Source organism: Syngnathus floridae, chromosome 1, assembly GCF_059516105.1.
Source record: "Syngnathus floridae isolate MCC-2025c chromosome 1, RoL_Sflo_1.0, whole genome shotgun sequence".
NCBI lineage: Eukaryota > Metazoa > Chordata > Actinopteri > Syngnathiformes > Syngnathidae > Syngnathus > Syngnathus floridae.
In genome coordinates this window covers 5,401,575-5,420,473 of record NC_142413.1, presented here as the reverse complement: position 1 = coordinate 5,420,473, position 18,899 = coordinate 5,401,575, and the positions used below count along the sequence as shown (strand labels likewise).

The 18,899-nt window shown below is 47.1% G+C and overlaps 2 protein-coding genes across 9 annotated transcripts; both read left to right on the top strand.

Annotated features, from left to right (window-relative positions):
* The first annotated feature begins 1,646 nt into the window (after nt 1-1,646).
* Nucleotides 1,647-9,609, top strand: ndrg2 (NDRG family member 2). 2 transcript variants are annotated; one of them, XM_088381802.1, is made up of 16 exons: nt 1,647-1,920; nt 4,505-4,589; nt 5,550-5,594; nt 5,665-5,770; nt 5,845-5,965; nt 6,078-6,140; nt 6,220-6,280; nt 6,372-6,458; nt 6,540-6,596; nt 6,755-6,858; nt 6,939-6,977; nt 7,063-7,114; nt 7,184-7,231; nt 7,303-7,338; nt 7,911-7,962; nt 8,047-9,609. In XM_088381802.1, exons 2-16 carry the CDS (start codon nt 4,515-4,517, stop codon nt 8,208-8,210), a joined length of 1,110 nt encoding a protein of 369 aa, XP_088237928.1. In that variant the 5' UTR covers nt 1,647-1,920; nt 4,505-4,514; the 3' UTR covers nt 8,211-9,609. The 2 variants fall into 2 exon arrangements, with proteins under 2 accessions (XP_088237928.1, XP_088237937.1); XM_088381811.1 differs by having other exon boundaries at nt 1,648-1,920; nt 5,553-5,594.
* A 700-nt stretch (nt 9,610-10,309) lies between these two features.
* On the top strand, nt 10,310-17,993 carry LOC148403601 (uncharacterized). Of its 7 annotated transcripts, none has more exons than XM_088385553.1 (33): nt 10,310-10,424; nt 10,506-10,559; nt 11,453-11,518; nt 11,591-11,647; nt 11,725-11,766; nt 11,906-11,932; nt 12,033-12,071; nt 12,157-13,011; nt 13,084-13,185; nt 13,250-13,342; nt 13,422-13,472; nt 13,533-13,592; nt 13,663-13,698; nt 13,759-13,824; nt 13,885-13,929; nt 13,997-14,065; nt 14,139-14,207; nt 14,287-14,364; nt 14,427-14,492; nt 14,559-14,636; nt 14,707-14,817; nt 14,948-14,989; nt 15,050-15,103; nt 15,186-15,278; nt 15,362-15,463; nt 15,536-15,646; nt 15,706-15,750; nt 16,107-16,169; nt 16,423-16,497; nt 16,584-16,623; nt 16,725-16,776; nt 16,856-17,201; nt 17,291-17,993. In XM_088385553.1, exons 1-33 carry the CDS (start codon nt 10,404-10,406, stop codon nt 17,690-17,692), a joined length of 3,510 nt encoding a protein of 1,169 aa, XP_088241679.1. In that variant the 5' UTR covers nt 10,310-10,403; the 3' UTR covers nt 17,693-17,993. The 7 variants fall into 7 exon arrangements, with proteins under 7 accessions (XP_088241679.1, XP_088241671.1, XP_088241647.1 ...); XM_088385521.1 differs by having other exon boundaries at nt 10,383-10,424; nt 15,189-15,278; XM_088385531.1 differs by having other exon boundaries at nt 10,383-10,424; nt 15,539-15,646; nt 15,709-15,750.
* Nucleotides 17,994-18,899: the final 906 nt, after the last annotated feature.

Below are 18,899 nucleotides of genomic sequence, written 5' to 3'. Positions count from 1 at the left end.
TCATAAGCAGAGATTTCATCTTGGTAAAGAGGTTATTGGCAAGTGTAAATGAATGATTCATGGGGTTTAGCGGGACAGCGGGCGGGGGGCTTGTGGCGGATTTTTAGTTTTACAGAATGGAGGCGATAAATGTGACGTCACGGGTGCTTAAAGTAGGTCAGCCATCAAGTTGTGACGTCACACTGGAGCCAGCCCCACTCCTATTTTTCATTCTGGGAAAAAAGATTGCCCCCACCCACCTCTCCACCTTTTTTTTTTTTTTTTAATCTGAACCCGTCTCAATCCAACAAGAGGAGCTTCTTTATGTCAGTCACATGGACAGCTACAGTAGAATTCTTCATCGTCTACACCCCCAATTAGACAAAACGCCCCGAGACCACCTTGTCCTCCTTCTCCAGGCGCAGGGGATGTCTGTGAAACACATTCTAGGCAAAGCTATTTTTGATGTACTATGTATATGTATACATATAGAATAATATAATATACTATATATTTTTTTTTTCTTCAACGAAACAGGTTTATTAGCGTAATGCCGAAACTGCATATGAAGTGAGGTGAAACAAATGCACCCTCACGGCTTATTGACCCATCAGGCGAAAGGACTGAGTGAGTGTGTCTCCTGCCAACACATACTAGCATCAATTAGTTTGGGCCCTTGACTGATTACGGTGGCACCCGGAATGTTGCCATGGTAATGATATTGGATTTTATTTCACCTTGCCAAAGTCCAATTGATCGTCAGCCAAAATCTTGCATAGTTGAATCCTCGCTTCATGCCTGCCAAAATAAATGTCAACTTTATAAAACAAAAAACAATTACATACCAAATATAAAGAATTTAACTGTTTTGGTTCCATTTTTTGTTTCACTTTTAATTGTGCTGATCCTTCTGGTGTGCGCACCTTGGCCACTTGGGGGCAGTCACTCGAGGTGTGCTGTATCATGTTATGTTGTGGGTGCGTTACATCACCGGAGGGCTCGTTAATCTGTCCAAGCGGGACAGCTGGCAGCCTGGGTCCAGCAATGTTCAACACGCTCGACATGTGTGCAGCAGTTGTTTTGCTCATGCTTATGTTCATGTATATTCATGTATTAGTGCGCGCACACACACACACACACGCCCACACACATTTAGTTTCAGACTAGAAGCTGGTAGGTAATGTGTAACATTCAGGCCTGAAACACATTTATCTCAAAGTACAGTAGGGGGAAAAAATATACACTTATACACATACGCATATTGAAACGTTACCGTTAACTTTTTTGATGTATAAATACTGTATCTCAATTCTGGGGGTTGTACATTTTTCATTGTCAATGTGACGATTTGTTTTCTTTGTGGAGTACAATGTCAATCAACTGCATGAGATAAATAAATAAATATGGAATTATCATTTTAAGGTATCATTACATATGATATATAGGATTATCCTATTTCTTCATGTGATTTAATGTAATATATTATGTAACGTTATTTTATCTACGTGCTCAACAAGGCTGGACTGTACCACTGTGGCGCTGAAAATAAGATGGGGGGGGGTCCTCAGGACCCGTGAAACCTCTTCATACTCACACGCGCGGGCACGTCACGGAATATGCGTGCACGCGCTTACCTCTGCCGAACTATACAATAAACACACAGTGAGCGCTTTGTGGTGCATGTGAGGACATAGTACTTGCACCCCGCTCCCAGAGTCCACCATGTCGCCTTTTGATTGACGGACCCAGCCAGCCCCGCCCCCCACTTGTGCAGAACTCCGCTCCCGTTGGAGAGAAAAACACGAGTGGACCGGAGCGGAAATCAGCGTGGACGCGGAGGATCTGGGACCCATTCGATCTGTACCAGAACCCGTGTGGAGCTCGTAGGACCGACTTGGACTTCTTGTGAGCCGTTTACCCGAACTTGTGCCGCACAACCAGGTAACATCCCCAGATGCACTCGCTGTGAGTGATGCTGCAATTGAACGAGAACAACGTGGACGCGCGCGCGCGCGAAATATTTGTAAATATAAATGGTTGTTGGTGTACCCCCTCCCCCATGAAACGTTCTTTGTCCACTTACCGAGTGTGCGTTTATTGACGCGCACACGTGGCAAGCCCCCACTGCCCACCCCATCATGACAGCTGCAAATAGGTCACTATTGACATTCTCCTCTTGCATGAACTTGAACAATTAAAGTAAACAGCGTGCACGCGCTTGCAACATCATAAAATTGGGCTCAGCTTCCAGAATGCCTTTGTTAGTCAGAAATTTGTTTTTGTGTAATTTCTAGAGGACATGGGTGGTATTTTGGAAGAACCTAGAGGAACGGTGGGGGGGGACTGTTGTTGCCAGAACATACAATGGTCTTCAATGTCAAATGGGGGGGTGTCTCCGTTGTCCACCTTTTCAGAGCTGGCTGGAGAGAAAAAGAAAAGAAACACTGCTGGACTTGATTTGAATGAAGGGTCTATCTATTGCACACACGAGCACAGACTGTTTTTCAGCAAGCGCGTGCACGCACATTCTGTGAGTCATGCCGCATTTGGAGCCCCTCTCGCACACGCGCACACACATGCACAGCGACTCACCCTCTTACCAAAAGCAGAGGAGAACCTGCTGTTGTTTTCCTTCCAGGCCTGCTATGTGGTAAATGAAAGAAAAAAACAACAACAACATGGCCTACTTTTGACCTTTATGCAGTTTGACCTTCGGATGACCTGTGATGTGAGTGGAATAGGCTGTTTTCTTGTGATAGGATTGCACCTGCAAGGTCCTAAAGTCAACAGCCATGGAAACACTAATGTTCTATTCTCATGAGCGCTTCTTCTTGTTGTAAGGATATTGACAATGATGGCCAGACATGTGGCCTGGACCAATATTAACATTTCCTTCTGCCATGTTTGCTCAGCCATTAGCTGGGATCACGAAGGAAAACGTCACTGGCTCGTGGGCTTTTAACAAACTGTGGGGGCTCAGTATACTTCCTGCAAAATTCGAATTGGGGGTTCCTGTAACTTGAGCTGTTGCTGTTGTTCAGTGTTGCCTCTGTGAGTGTCCAGCTTGTGGAAACCCACTCGAGGAAAGCCGTCTCTCTGGTGTCTTGGCTGACTGAGTAGTGTGGGCGACATGTAGATATGATTGGACTAACGATGCTGCTTAAGAAGTGAAGCCGCCGGTGGCCATCTTGTGTTGCCACTCACTAAGCGAGCCCAACTTGGTGTGTTAGTTACGTCTCGTTCTCCTCTAGTGATGAGAATACCTGTCAGAAACATATCTTGTTTGCAGCCCCAGAGGTGAGGATTAGGTTTATACAGGAGATGATCCACACAGCAGGAGCATGATATTTAGACGCAGCAGCTAGCAAGCCACAGTTTGTACAGTAGGTGTGTGTAGACTATTCAACATATATGCCCCATTTATTTTTTATTTCTTCAAATAAAATGCCAGCTCAATATTGACACTAGGACAGATATGATTGTGTTATCAGCAAGAGATGTCCTGATTTTCTGACAAAGGGCAAATTTATAATGTCTACCGCATACACCGTAGCACACACACCTAGTGTGCGAAAACATCTTGTTGTTTGTATATGTGAGAGCGACGGGCCTCGGGGGTGGGGGGGTGGGGGTGGGGTTGGCATGGGGTGCTCAGCACTTCTGCTGGCTGGTGTCCAGATGCTGGCAGGCCACAAAGCTGCTCTGTTCTCAGTGCTAACTGCCTAATAATAGCCCCATTTCCTTCACCTTTCTCAGGAATGCCCCAATGATGAATCGCCCACTGGTACAGCAGAACTGTCCGAGAATAAATCCGTCGGCATTCCGCTGGCAAATCCATTCCATCGGGCCATTATCGATTCCTTGCCACTGTGACACCCATCTCCTAGCAACAGGGGTCGGCACCATGATGCCAAACAATACTAACCCACTATTGTTTATTCTTGCAGCAGCAGAAGAAAAAAAAAAAAAGCAGCGCTGTTTTTTAAACCCCGGTCTGTAGAATGCCCGGAACGTGAACCTGCGTTCACTCTCATGCCAGTGTGTTCTGGAGACTCAAAGTGGCCTGACTGTGCCTGTACCAAACTGTGGCGAGGAGGGTCTCCGCAGCGGAGGTGCTAGCTGACTCCTCCATGATCACAGCGTTAGGCCGATTAAAACGTGACAGGATGTGAGGGGGAGCAGATTAGACAGAGCTGCGTTATCAGTGTGGTCACGTGAGCATCATCTTGAGCGTCAAGCTGCATATCTTCATACCTTGCACGTCTGCAAGAGCAATTCATGATACGTCTGATTGAGCAGATAGTTTGCTCAGGCCGCTCGAATCTCACTCACATCAACCATCCAAATCATCTTCTCGGTATGCGTGCACCTGGCAAATCTTTAGAAGGAGCTTGCTGTTCACTCACCAAAACGTTTTCCTTTCAGCTCTGCTAATTGACTTTCATAAGCCCCCACAGAAACTCTGCACCTTATACTGCGTGTTTGCGTCACGTTTTGACATTTTACTGTCTTCTCTTCGGTCAAGACGAATCGCCATGACAACGGAAATGCAAGAGATCGCCATCACGGAAGACAAGCCGCTGCTCACTGGTCAGGCCGACTCCAGCAAGGTCAGAGAGGACACACACGCATACACGCGCGCGCTTTACACTCACTACATGGTGTGTGGCATTTCAATAAGCTGCCGTGCGTTTGTGTGCTTGTGTGTGTGTGCGTGTGTGTGTGCGTGCATGCGTCTACGTACAAATATATATGTGTGTGTGAGAGTGTGTTTGATGCACACGAATATGCTGCAATGCTGGCTGGCTGGCTGGCTGGCTGCGATGCAGCCAGTTTGACGTCAAAGCCCTCGGGGAATGGGGGGGGTCTCTTCGGTTTTTTTTTTCCTCCTACTGATGTTGCTTTGTAACCTCTCTCTACTGACCTCTAGTGGCAATAAGTAGACGTACAACAAGTACAAGAAGTACAGCAATGTCGGTGGGTTTAATTTGGTCCTTGACCCCGCCTGAGACATAAAACCTATATATCTCACATCGTATTTCCCTGCTGAAATGAATAGAAACTGAAACTGTTCTATTAAAAACCAACACATATTTCATTGTGTTTTTATTAAAGGAAAATAGCACTTTACAGAATTGAATAATTTGTGAATAAAGGTGACTGTAATCATTGTACAGCATGTTCTGGTCAGTCCACCTTGGTCAACAGGGTGCAGTATATTACAGACATACATGGCACACAAAGAAGAGTTTCACAAATAAATTACGCAGTAAGCTGCAGCAAGATTAGTCAATACCACCACTACATTGATTCTAGTTTTGTTAGCCTGTCTGATGTTTTGCATTGTGTGTTAGCATAAAGCTATCACTTCCATGGTTGAAATACTTAACCTTTGACAATTATCGTAAACTGGGAGTGAAACTTTCAGGCAAGCACTTGGTCTGTGTTTTGAGCAACTGGTAACTCTCTGCAAAATGGCTGCTTGATATGAAAAGAGTTGTGTTGAGAGTGCTGGCACCACCTGTCATTTGGGCCAGTGGGAAGTTAAAGTGTCTTGATGTGGTTTCTAGCAGGATGCTGAGCTGGCAGCCAGGATCCTCCTGGACCAGGGCCAGGTAAGAATGCAGCGCACGATGGTTGTAACGTGCCACAGGGTGCAGGATGAACATGAACTCTTGTTTGCAGGAGCACAGCGTGGAGACCCCTCACGGCGTCCTACACGTGACGCTGCACGGCACGCGCAACAGCCGTCGGCCCGCCATCCTCACCTTCCACGACGTCGGTCTGGACAGTGCGTGGCTCTTTTGTTGTTGATTTGTTTGGTTAGCCGCACGTGACATTTACGCCTCTCGCTGACGTTGGCAGGCAAGAGCTGCTTCTTGCCATTATTCAAGTTTGAGGAGATGCAAGAGATCGTAAAGAATTTTACACTGATCCACATCGACGCTCCGGGCCAAGAGGACGGGGCGGCCGTTTACCCGGCGGGGTGAGGTCACATTCTCTCATTTCCCCCCTGTAACCTTGAATCCTGTCGAAAGTTTCAGATCCGAATGATAAATGTTGCGTAACTTTCACAAAGATGCTCCCTTTACCAACAGCTATCAGTACCCATCCATGGAGACCATCGCAGAGATGATTCCTGCCATTTTGCAGTACTTCAAGTAAGTCCCGAAACAAGCAGAAAACATCACGGCTAGCTCGCTAAGCGAATGCGTAACGTGGGCTTTGTGTGTCCCGCAGCTTCCGTACCGTGATCGGAGTGGGTGTGGGCGCCGGGGCGTACATCTTGACCAAATTCACAGTGAGTGTCCCCCCCCCCCCCCCCCCCCACACACACACACACACCTTTTTAAAGGGACGTTCCACCATTCTTTCTTTTTGTCTGCGCCCAGCTCGCTAACCCAGATTCTGTGGAGGGTTTAGTTCTGGTCAACATTGACACAAACGCTCGAGGGTGGATGGACTGGGCGGCTCAAAAGGTAAGCGAATACTCATGATGGAAGGTGGTGTTGGTTGCCAACAATGTTGGCGAATGTGAAATATTCAATCCATGTCTGCAGCTCAGCTCTGTGACCTCTTCGCTCACCGAGCAGATCATGACGCACCTCTTCAGCCAGGTGCGTCCCATTCCGAAACGCACGCACAGACATTGGGCCTCAATCACAAACACTTCATATGTAGTCACACATTCTCACATGGGCCAAGTGATATCAAGTCAATTTTCAGCATTGTTATTTTTAACTTTGGGTTCTTCTCTGCCACATGGGGCCCTCAGGAGGAGCTGTCATCCAACAACGATGTGGTGCAGTCTCATAGAGAACGCATCAACAAAGCGCCTCACCTGCTCAACATAGAACTCTTTTGGAAATCCTACAACAGGTCATCTCACCCACACAAAAATGCCAAGCCAAAAGGCGCCCACAGCAATCACATCTTTTTTTTTTCCCCCATCCCTACAGCCGCAGAGATTTGAACCTGGACCGCAGTAGCACCTTCAAGTAACGTCTTTATTTATTGACATCATCCAAGTCGTGTGATTTGTCTGAATGATGTTGACTGTTTTCTCTCTGCGTGGCCGCTTAGGTGTCCCGTCATGTTGGTGGTGGGGGACCAAGCGCCGTACGAGGATGCCGCCGTAAGTGTAGCGAGCGGCAAGACTCCTCCTGCGCCTGTTTGCGCTTCTCATGGTTGTTTCTTGTGACAGGTGGAATGTAACAGCAAACTGGATCCCACCACCACCTCCTTCCTCAAGGTGACGTTCTTGCTTTCCTTTGCTCCTGCTATCATTGTCATTTTTTTTTGTACTAACCTTGTTTTTCTCAGATGGCGGACGCCGGCGGCCTGCCTCAGCTCACTCAGGTAAAGCAAAGCAAAATATCACAACAGTGTGGTAACCCCGAGATGAAACTGTCCATGCTCTTAACCCAAAACTCTTTTATCATCACAGCGAAGATTGATTCTTCTTTTTCTATTACTACGTTTCTGTCAAAGTAGGCCTATTTTGCAGAGGAAAAACAATATATGGCTGTGAATATGGTGAACATACATTATGTTTACATGTGTTGCTTCAGCCTTTGCGTTCAAGTATCCCCTTGCTTCTAAAACCACGACTATGCTAAACGTTAGCACGTCAATAGTGTTTAGCATCGCTTGTTAGCCTTAAATAAAGCGTACTCTTCAAAGGCAAAAAAAATGGTTGCTTTTAAATGTACGGCATGTGGTAAACATCAGCCGAGAGTGGCGTTTAAGAGCTTAAGCTTCTTTGACAGATTGTTGGCTATTTGCCAAAGTGCAATGCGTTCACAGCTACCATACAGTGCGTGCAATCTTCCGAATGACAGTTGACATCTTTAAAAAGTCGCGGTCCGTACTGACAGTTCGGACAATTAGTGAAAAGTGGCCACGTGACGGGAGAATTTTTGCTTTTGCAGCCTGCCAAACTTACCGAGGCGTTCAAGTACTTCATCCAGGGAATGGGCTACAGTAAGTGAGCGCCGCACGTGTCCTTTGCGCCTGCGTGTGCCACGTGCGCATTCTAACCTGGCCGCCTGGTCCCTGTGCCCTCAGTGGCTTCCTCTTGCATGACCCGCCTGTCCCGCTCGCGCACCACCTCGCTGTCATCTTCGTACTCCATGGAAGGCTCGCGCTCGCGCTCGCGCACGCTGTCCCAGGGCTCGCAAGGGGGGCAGATGCCGCCCAGCCCTTCGCAGACCATGGAGGTGTCCTGCTGAAGAGAAGGCGGGCGCAGACGGGGGGCGGGAAAGAAAGCCAAGAGAGATGGAAAAAGGTCCAGACCAACGAGTTGCTGTCATTGTCACTACAACTCCCGTCGTTCGCCGGCTAGGCAGAAAAAAAAGGCGCAAAGGGAAAAGGGGGAAACATCTGTGGTCTAAATCCTTGCATCCCCGCTGTCCAAAAGGAAAGATTTGATGTGAATAGAGGGAGGTGGGCACAACATGGCGCCCCCAGCTCTGTTGGTAGCCCTTTAATTTAGCACATGTGGTCGCTAGAGGCCCTAACTCCTAGTAATAGTCCTAAAAAGAAGCTGACAACTGATGTACACAAAAGGTAGCCTAGAGCAGACATCATGTGTCTTGACAACCTTTCCCAGCTTCGTTTTCTTTTCCACTCCTTAGCCCATTTTACGTATTAGTACTGTTGTCAGGTCGTTACGTCTTCCAGCCTTTGTTTGACGCTTTGTTGTGTTAGCATCCCAGAAGACGGATGGGGGAGCTTTTCTTTATTATTTTTATCTTGGGCCTTCATAAGGAGGCTCGTCCGTCCAATGACAGCTTGTAATATGCGAGTGCGAGCGGCGTCAGAGGTTAAAACGTAAAGACACCGCTAACTCGACAAGTGCTTCCGTTCCCCCGCGCAGTGATGTCGCTACGTAGCATGCTAGCGCGTTCAGAAGTGATCACTGTGTTAACTTCGGGGTTTTAAACTCTCTAAACCTCAGATACCTCCTAACAAAATCCAGCCACCACACTTGAGTTCATGTGCGATCAACACAGCCGCCATCTTGCTCAGACGGGGTTGGAGCGCTAAAATGTCACTGCCAGCAATGCGACAAGACACTTTGAAAATGTGAACAATCATCAGTTTGTAGTCTCAATTGGTTCTGCTTTTGAATTCTCTCTTATATGCAGCTGGAATCAAAATATCTGCAGTGTTTTGAACCTTCCAAAAATTTAGCGGGGAAGAAACTCACTGAAAAGCTAAATCACTGCCAGCAGGTCCATTAGCTGTGTTTTCAACATACATGGACTGAATCTGACACAATTTGTGTTGGTACTTGATCATAAAGATATGCTTTGGAGAAAAAGTACAACGTTTAGTGTCCACCAAAGGGAGTAAAGAATTAAAGGGAAAATGGACAGCTCTCACGTGAGGATTCAAAAATGGATGTGTGACGTTTTATTCATTTTCTTTCCGAGTTGTCTCTCATCTTTATGTGGATTTTTCCTCAAATGCTCACTGTGTGATAATTCACTTGTAACTTTTGTTTTTCGGCCTTAGGCAATGTCATGTAATAATCTTTGAAAAGAAACTGCAATCCCATTTACTTGTGTGACAAAATAAGTGTGTAACATAATGAGATATTATGAATAAAACCTTGTAAACATCTTACGTCTTTGAAACACTCAACTTACTTCTTGCCAACACAATTCTATTCAAACCATTCAGAATTCAAATTGTAGATCCAGAGGCCAGTCTGCAAGTAGCATGTTCACATGCAGTGATGTGACCAGAGATAGCACTCCACCGGGGTTCGGGCAGGAGTCTGTGTAGTTTAGCCCCGCCAACATTTTATTTAACATTTAAGATATATTTCTAAATTATTTTCTCAGTCCCCATAAGTATTGGTCAAGCCCGTCCAGCCCATCCATGCATTTGACCCATACCCTAAGTTTGTTTTTATGTTAAATTCAATCTAATTTTAAGTCAGGGTGTAGGTGGGTAGTTACGAAAGAGCAGCAGGGCGAGGACAACCGGTCGGTTTGCATTGTGATCTTCCAGACATCTTGCTCACTTGATACAAGGAGGACGCACACATGTGTCAAGTGTACTTAAACAATCTACTTACTCAGACACAAACCGGATAAGCATTACTAAACATTAATGTGCAGCATACATGACAGAGACAAGAATAAGACATCTCAGAAGCTGAAGACGTAAAAAAAAAACCTGCCTCAATTTAATGCTGTCACGTTCTAAATCTGTATGAATTAAGGAGCACTTTAGCGCCTGATAGGAATCCTTTTTGTCCCCGCCCCCCCCCCTCGATCGGACTCTTATTCTGAAAGTCACGTAGCGGATATTGCGCTCTTGACATGGAGACTTGACACAGGTGCATTCAGCAGCTGGATGGTAATGAGCACAAACACTCGTAGAAAGCGGCAAAGAGCGAGCAAAAAGGCAACATGAGTGCCATGATGAGCGCGGTAAGTTGAGCACAACGTGGCAAAGATTGCCCTGCTTACTTTTATTCGAATTTGAGCCTCTTTCAATGTTGTTCAAATTAGGAGCCCGAGGAGGGAGTGAAGGGCGGTCGAGAGGACATCATCCAAAGACGACCCGTAAATCTTATTTGGATTTCTTTCTTTGTTTTCATCCATGTAGTTGTAACCAGAAAAAAAAAAAAAAAACGCCACCGAAAGCGGATGTTTTGCACTGTCATCATGTGACATCAACTTTTAAACTGGCGCTCCTCAAGCGTCACTAAACTTGTATTCTTATTTCAACTAACTTTGCTCTTTTTATTTGTTGTGTGCTTAGTATTTTCTAGACTACCTAAATTAGCGTAATATTATTATAGAGCACTGATTTTTTTTTTTTTTAAGGACTCTGGCACATGGTTTCTATTAATAGTACAATAATTTCTATTGATTTGAACACTGTATAAAGTGCAGCGGCTTTATAGGGCAGCTGTGTTCTGTTTTGTATGGAAAATACTGCAGTAGTTAGTAAATTGGAAGTTTCTAACTATTGTTGAGCCAAGGCATCCATTATACATCAGAAAAATCTCACAAAAAGTATGAATACTGAAGTGATGATGATTTTGTTTCGCTTTGATTTGTTGTGTGGTGTGAATGGCTACAGGTGGACGCAAAGGTTAGATTGCCACGATTAATAGCTGGCATAGCGAGATGGACAAAAGTTAATAAGAAATAAACTGATCAAGTGAACGTTATGTTTTTGTTTTGTAAAATGATGTTCTTAAACCAAATTTCTAAAAGATTGAAAGGGCTGTACTTGAATTTAAAATAGTTTTACTCGATTTAAAGCCACTGTAAAATGCATATTTTGAACACGTAATTGTGTCATTATTTTGCTTGACGCTAGAGGGAGCCCGCCTGTTGTATCGTTTAGAAGAAGTCAACAACTGTCAAATGATCCCAAATGACCTGATTTGCTTTGCACCTTTTGTTTACAATTGATTTACTTGTTAAGTGAGTATGTGTTCTTGCAGAGTATTGTGATGCTGCAAAACATGCTTAAGAAAATCCCCCAAAGCTCATCCATCAATCAGCAGCAGGTATTTATCCCTTTGCCATCGTTGCGTTTTCCGTGATAGCAGGACTTGAATGATCTCGTCCATCCTCCTCAGACAGTCATAGCGGCATCCTTGGAATCCAGCGAGTTGGATGGCTGGAGAAGCAACCGAGTGAGAGAAGCTTTTACAATGATGGCGTTTGAACGCTGGGAATTTAGGGGCACTTGAATTTTTCTCTGTTTTTATAGGATGCCGCAGCGAACGTGACCACTGACAATGAGCTGACACAGGTGAGGTCGAAATTGTTTGCTGTCTCCACCCGATGGCAACACACCCTTTTTTTTCTGCTTTTCACCTTTCCCACACTTTGTGACGTGCACAACCAGTTTGTTTGTCGCGTCTGTTAATGTTAAATTTGGTTTGTTACAGACTGGAGCACACCAGTCGAAGCCTCAGGTGACGTTCCTGCCCCCCCTCCCTTCTGACCTGTTGGGGGGAAGAAAAAGAAAAATCAACCAGATCTAATTCAACATGTGTCTTTTTTTATTGTTTACAGTCTGTGGCCAGCACTAACCCCTTTTATTCCTATCACTTGGTATGGACCAGCCGCATTCCTACTTTATCAGTTTCTTGGCAATGGCTCATGTTTTTTTTGTTTTTTTTTGCGGTGGTCACCTTAGGAATCCGAGAACAAGTACGACGGAGTCGAGGATGATAGACAGAAAACGTGGCAGCAAGCGCGAGGCCATGGCGACTTTGTTCCTCTGCCTGAATTCCAGCGTTCCCCTTTGGATTGGCAAGGAAATGGCGTCACAGTTTCTGAAGCTCAGAAGGACTTGACCCACAATAGCTTCACCCATATGTCGGACAGCTTTTTGTCAAGCGGGCCTGCTGACGAGCAACATCGCAACGTAACCCCGAGCTCAGCGGAAAGCCCTCCTGAGAACTTCTTCAAGAGCTTGCAGTCAAAGAGCTTGCAGGACGTTTTTCAAGATTCCTCGGAGGATTTTAACCTCAAGGCACTTTCATCGGGCAAAGTCTCGGATAAGCCTCGCGGTGTCTTACCGGATCCCTTTCGGCTTTCTCCCAACACGCCGGAGGATCTGTTTGTCTCTCCAGCGAAGAATCCGTTTTATTCTGCCTCGAGCACCGCATCACATTTGTTTCAGGCAAATGGAGACAAACTGTCTTATTCCGGATTATCTGGTTCTGATCTGGATGTGTTCTCCCCTTCTTCAAACATCTCGAGCCCAATAGCGAAGGAGCTATTCCGTGACGGCGGCAGCACGAGCGAGCAGTTTGGTGCAACGACGCCCGACGGCGGCAAGAACTTTTTCACAACGCTTGGCGACGGCGGGTTGGCCAAATCGGACCTCTCGGAAGGGATGCTCCTATCCAAGTATTCCAATCCGGGACATGACGTTGTGCTCACCACTCCTCAAGGAAGCAAACACAAAATCCTCCAGCCGACCCCCTTCAGTCAGGCCCGCAATCGGAGCGTGTCGTCAGACTCTTCTCCGACCGAGCCGAAGCACGTGCGTAGCCTTTGCTCGATTGCAAGTTGACGTTATCTTGCCTTTTTCTAAATGTCCCCTTGGACTTGACAGATGACGCTCACCAGGCGCCCGCCAAAGCCGCTTCCTCGTTCCAGACCTCCCAAGTTGGGGAAGCCCCCCGTTCCAGACAAGTCCACCAAGCCGGCCTTTGTGGTAAGGCGCCTTGGGCTCCGTCGGCGCAGCGACGTTTTCCTCGACCGTGATTAATCTTTTTCAGTCGGAGCCCGAACTCAGCGGGCCACCGAAGCCTCCTCCAAAACCGTCAAAAGCTCTCCCTGTTTCGGTCATCGGTGCCACAGGCGAGCCTCAGGTGTGCCTCGCTCGTTCTCCGGCAGGATCTGCTGGATCGAGATATCGATCCGAGTTGATCGACTTTGTGTGTCTTGTAGGGCAGGAAAGCGGACTTTGAAGTCTTTGAGGACATCCTGCTGATTGGACAGGTGAGCTCCGATCGGCAGGGCGATTGAGTTATTTTGTCAACGCTGCAATGTCTCAAACAGGAAAAGTGCGTAGAAGACTGGCCAGAAGACAGTCCTCAACTCCACCCCGACTTCAAACCGGTAAGCCGACGGCTGGCGCGCTTTTGTCGCTTTGCACGTCTCTGCCCACGTTTGCCTTTTGTCTCCCCAGTCCGGAAAACTTCGACTCCGCCGCGAATCCCTCAAGGTGAGTTTGTCGCCAGCAAAAAGTAAAAAGGAAGTAAGCGAGCCGAGCTTCTCCTTTCAGCTCAAGATGGACTCTGAGGAAGCAGCAACAGGAGACGTTCAGGATGACGCCGGAGTGCAAGTCAAGGTGATTTCTGTACTAGAGGACTTTATTAGTTCCTGAAGAGCTCATGGTATTCTTTGACAGAGGAAGGACAAGAAGTTTTTGCTGTTGTCCAGAAGAAACTCAAAGGTACAACAAATTGCTCAAATTGAGACATCAGTTGTGTTCTGGTGCTTACAAAGATGTTCCTCGCTAGGACAAACTACCTGATGATGTGAAGGACGGCCGGAGCTGGACTTTACCCTCTCAGGGGAAGGCCTCAAAGGTACTCGGCCGGCGGCAATCAGCTCGCATCTATTCCAAGGAGCGTCCTTTGATTTCGCCGTTGTCACTCTCAGGACAATTTCTACGAGATGAACTTACCAGTCAAGAGAGAAGATGGAGAGCAAAGTTGGTCTGAGGGCAAAGTAAGTTTTCTTGTAGCCGTCCTGCTATCTTGTTTTTCAATTTCCAAGTGTGACCGCTGTCACTGTTTTGACTCGCAAGAAAAAGCCTCTGAAGAAAAAAGTCAACCTACTGCTCAGGCGGGCGTCAACCAGCCTCGTCCAGCACCATCCGAGCAAGGTAAGCATCCACACGACCGTGATCACGTCACCTGCGCTCACCTCTTTGCCTCTCCCCGACAGGACGATGGCGACGACCTGAAGAAAAGGATGAACACGAAAGAATACACTCTGAAATGGCACTCTCAGGTAACGCTCGCACACACCTGCTTTGGCTATCTCATCGGCGCTCACATTCTCAAACGGCTTTGCTAGGAAGCCATGTTTGATAAAGGTGAGGAAGATGAGGCGGCGCGAGCGCAGCTGGACGTGGCCGACACCTACTCCGGCAGCGTACGTCTTTTCGATCCTTGAGCCCCTCCCCGAGCTTTATCCATGTTGCTGACGTGCCGTCTCCCTTCAGAAAGGCAAAAAGAAGCTCAAGATGAAGTTTGGCCCTCAAAAAGGATTTAGCAGTTCTCAGGAAGAGCAGCCCCAGGGCGCATATGGGTACACCCCCCGCAAGGACTCAAAGGTACCCATGGAAATGTGTGTGTGTGTGTGTGTGTGTGTGTGTGTGTGTGTGTGTGTGTGTGTGTGTGTGTGCGTGTGCGTGTGTGTGTGTTTCACATGACCTACAACCTTTTGGGTTTGATATCCTCCAGGACAGAGAAGATCCGTTTTTTGGCGGCGCGGACATGTGGCAGGTACACTAGCATGAACTCTCATTTGTGACGGTTGCTGAAATAAAGTGAATGTTCACTCAGGAGCACAACTTTGAAGATGAGGAGGAGATAAAAAGTCTGCCTTCCAACAACCAGGTAGTATAAATTGTTTTTTTAGCTGCATTGTTGTTTTGGACAGAAATACAGTGCGATGTCCTTTTTTTTTTTTTTGTACAAGGAGGAAGTGCCTGGCTTTCTTTCCAAACAAAACCGATTCCCAGCAGAGCAGCTGGATTACGAAGCGCCGAATGCGACGGATGACTTCACAGCGGTTTGTTGCCTCGTTTGAAAGATTTCTCGCCGTCGTCTTTGTTTCTGAGATTTCATGTTAGGATGTCTTTGCTTTTTTTTTAGAAAAAGAAGAAGTTCAAGGCCCCGGTCCCGTTGCCGCGTAAATCAAAGCCCAGCTACAGTTCACCTGCATCGGGCGAGCCGTTGGTCGCGCAGGCGTCCTGGGTACGATTTGGATTTGATGTTTATCGAGCAAAGTCATCCATTTTTTGATTTTTTTTTTTTTCTCCATCTCAGCAGGCGGGCAACTGGACAGATGAGGACGACGTCTCCTTGAGCGGAAGACAACACGGGGATCCCGTCGTGGACTACAACTACAGACAAGATGAGCTGGGCCTTCACAAACGGGTAACATGGACAATTTTATTTTTATTTTTTTATTTATTATTAAATTTACTCTTCCACAGCAGAAAAAGGGGAAGCACAAAGTCTTCCGAAAGCACAAATCAAAGGTGAGCAACCTGAACGCTACCCCCTTCTGCGTAGCGTGCGGCACTGTTGCGCTATTTTCGGGAATGTCTGCTGTACGCGTTTTTACGCTCCTCTTAATTAATTATTTATTTATTTATTGTTGTGTTATTTATTCATTATTTATTCAGCACGCTTTTGTTATACTTGTTTACTGTTTGTCTGTTGTGAGCCATGTCTTGTCACCGTGGGATAGGGGGGAACGAAATTTCGGTTTCTTTGTGTGTCTTTGGCATGTGGAGAAATTGACAATAAAGCTGACTTTGACTTTGACTTTGATGGCTAATTTAGGCTTTTGTTGTTTTCAATCACGTGTGATTCTAATTGTGTCTCTTGGCAGAACAAAGCGTGGGAAGGCCCGGTCGAGGATGTGGCAGTCAACCACCTGTCGGAGGCAGCGCAGGTCAGTTGCGCCACTCATCCGGTGACACCATTTCAAAACTTGGAGAAATATAAGTGCAGCGCGTGGAATGTAAACACGCAAGAAATCGGTATTTGTTTTCCTTCTCTGCCAACTGGCAGGGCAACATAGCGCCAATCGTCTGTCACGCGGCAATTACATTGCAGCCGAGTTATGATTGATCGCTGAGCAAAGTGAATTTTATTGCGCAGCGTATGTTCGATGACCAACTTTCTTTCTGTTCATTTTGGTCCAGGCCGAGTGGTTGGCGGCACAGAAGGATGAGCGCATGGCGGCGGGACTGGAGGACGGCGAGGGCGAAGGCGACGGGGTCAGCGTGTTGCTGATTTTTTTTTTTTTTTTTTTTTGTCTCATACGTGGCCATGTGGTTGTCTCACCGTATTTCTTTTGTCTCAGGACACGGACAGCTTGATGGAGTGGTGGCACACGGTAAAAAGTGAGTTCCAAAACGCAGACCCTTCCCACAAAACCTCTGCTCGTTTTTTTTTTTTTTTGGTTAGTTTACCCCCCACCCACCTTCCATCGGTTCTCTTCCAGAGTGGGATGAGGTGCCGTCGGACGAAGACACCAAACAGCCTGACGAATCCCAGTAGGCGTTTCAAAACGCTCCCACCGGCGGCCTGGACATCTCCGCGACTCGGCAGCTCACAAATCTTCTCCTCCGGCAGGTCCTTCACCGTTTTGGCCGACAAGGTGAACCGAGGCCTGCGCGTGTTCAACAAGATTTTCACAGAACGCGCCGAGATCTTCTGGCAGCACGTGATGAAGCTCCACGCCCTCGCCGACCACCTCAGCACCTTCCACCAGAAAGCCAAAGCGGCCGGTATCACGGGCAGCACCACGGCGGCCGTCGGGGGCGTGACAGCCATCGCCGGCCTGGCCCTGGCCCCGTTCACCTTTGGCGCCTCGCTCATTGTCACGGCAGTCGGGGTGGGTGTGGCCACCGCCGGAGGGATCACTTCCGCCTCTGCCACCATCTCGGATAACGTCAACCACATGCAGGAGCGCAAGAAGGTAAGCGCAACGGGGACTACCTTCAAGCATTTATGTCTTGTCCTCCATCTACAGCCGCTTCCCATCTAGCGTCATGTGCCGGTTTTCAGGTGGAGGCGGTGCTGCAGGAGTACGAGTCGGACTTTCGTATCTTGGCCGAGATCCTTCACTTTGTCAACCACGGCTTGTACAAACTGCGCGGTCATCCTTTCCTCCGCTCCGGCACGCAGCATTATTCTGAGGACTGGGAGGTGCGCAAGGCGGTGCAGATGATCAGCTTGGTGGACTCGCCCGTCTTGCGAGCCATGGATGTGACGGACGCCATTTTACAGCTACTCCAAGGACTTCAAGGCGGCATGGACAAGTACTTCAGGGACAACAAGAACTTGAAAAGAGCCTTCAAGAAGGAAGTGGTGGCGCGTATCAAAGAGGCAGCCAACGTGCTGAATGACGGCGTAGTTGAGCTCAACGCCATCAGGGAAGAGCTCCAGAAGGCCATCGGGAACTTTTAAACGTGTTTGTCAGTGATGAATATGGATTAGTTTGAAGGGCAGGAGCAACGACTGCATCGAACGACACCTACCTTTTGTAAATGGATCTCGTCCTTTTCATCAGTCATTCTTTTGTGCTAATTATGGTTGCTATCCCTTAAAGTGCCAATTTCAGGATTACATGTAAGCACCGCTAGAACACCGTCATTGTCTTTGTTTATGTTGACGTGTCGATTGACGACACGGTTTTGTATGTTAATGAGGAATGTATACAACTATCTAAGTGTATACGCAAATAAAGTTGTTTGTAATGTTTTGTTCACACGTGTTTGAAACAATCTCGTTCTGTTCAATTTCAAATGTAAATTCCCCGGAGAACTGCACTGAAACAAAATGGTGCTTTCATATTGGGATTTTAAACCAGGCCAGGCAGGGGGAGGCATCATTTTACGTTTCCACAGAGTTTACAGATGAGCTGCTGATTCAGGTGCGGCATAGCACCAACGCTGTCTGTCACTCACTCGTGAATCTTCGCGAATGAACCTGAAAATAGCGATGTACCTAATAGAGCGTCCGAATGACGTCACAGATCAAACAGCCAATCAGAAAGTGGGGGTGAGGGCGGGTGTGGCACTTTTCACTTTCAGTTAAGCTTTGGCCATGATTTTCCCTAATGAACTGGCCTGTTATTAGGTACACCTGAAAATGGCGACATACCTAATGGAGCGTACGAGTGATGTCACAGATCAACCAGCCAATCAGAAAGTGGGGGTGAGGGCGGGTGTGGCACTTTTCACTTAAACCAGGGGTGTTGACCTCCAGTCCTTGAGGGGCCGCGTTCCAATATGTTTTCCAAGTTACCCTCGTTAAACACACCTGCGTGAAAAGATTTTGTTCATTTTCACGTTCTGCAGGAGCTAAAACTTTTCACACAGGTGCACTTAACGAGGGAATCTTGGAAAACATGTTGGAATGCGGCCCCAAGTACTAGAGCTTGACACCTGTGACCTTTGACCATGATATTTCCCTAATAAAGTGGCCTGTTATTAGGTACACTTGAAAATGGCGGTGTACCTAATGGAGTGACCGTGTGATTCCCTCGTTAAGTGCACCTGCGTGAAAAGTTTTAGCTCCTGCAGACGTGAAAATGACCAAAAACTTTTCACGCAGGTGCGCTTAACGAGGGAATCTTGGAAAACATGTTGGAATGCGGCCCCGAGGACTAGAA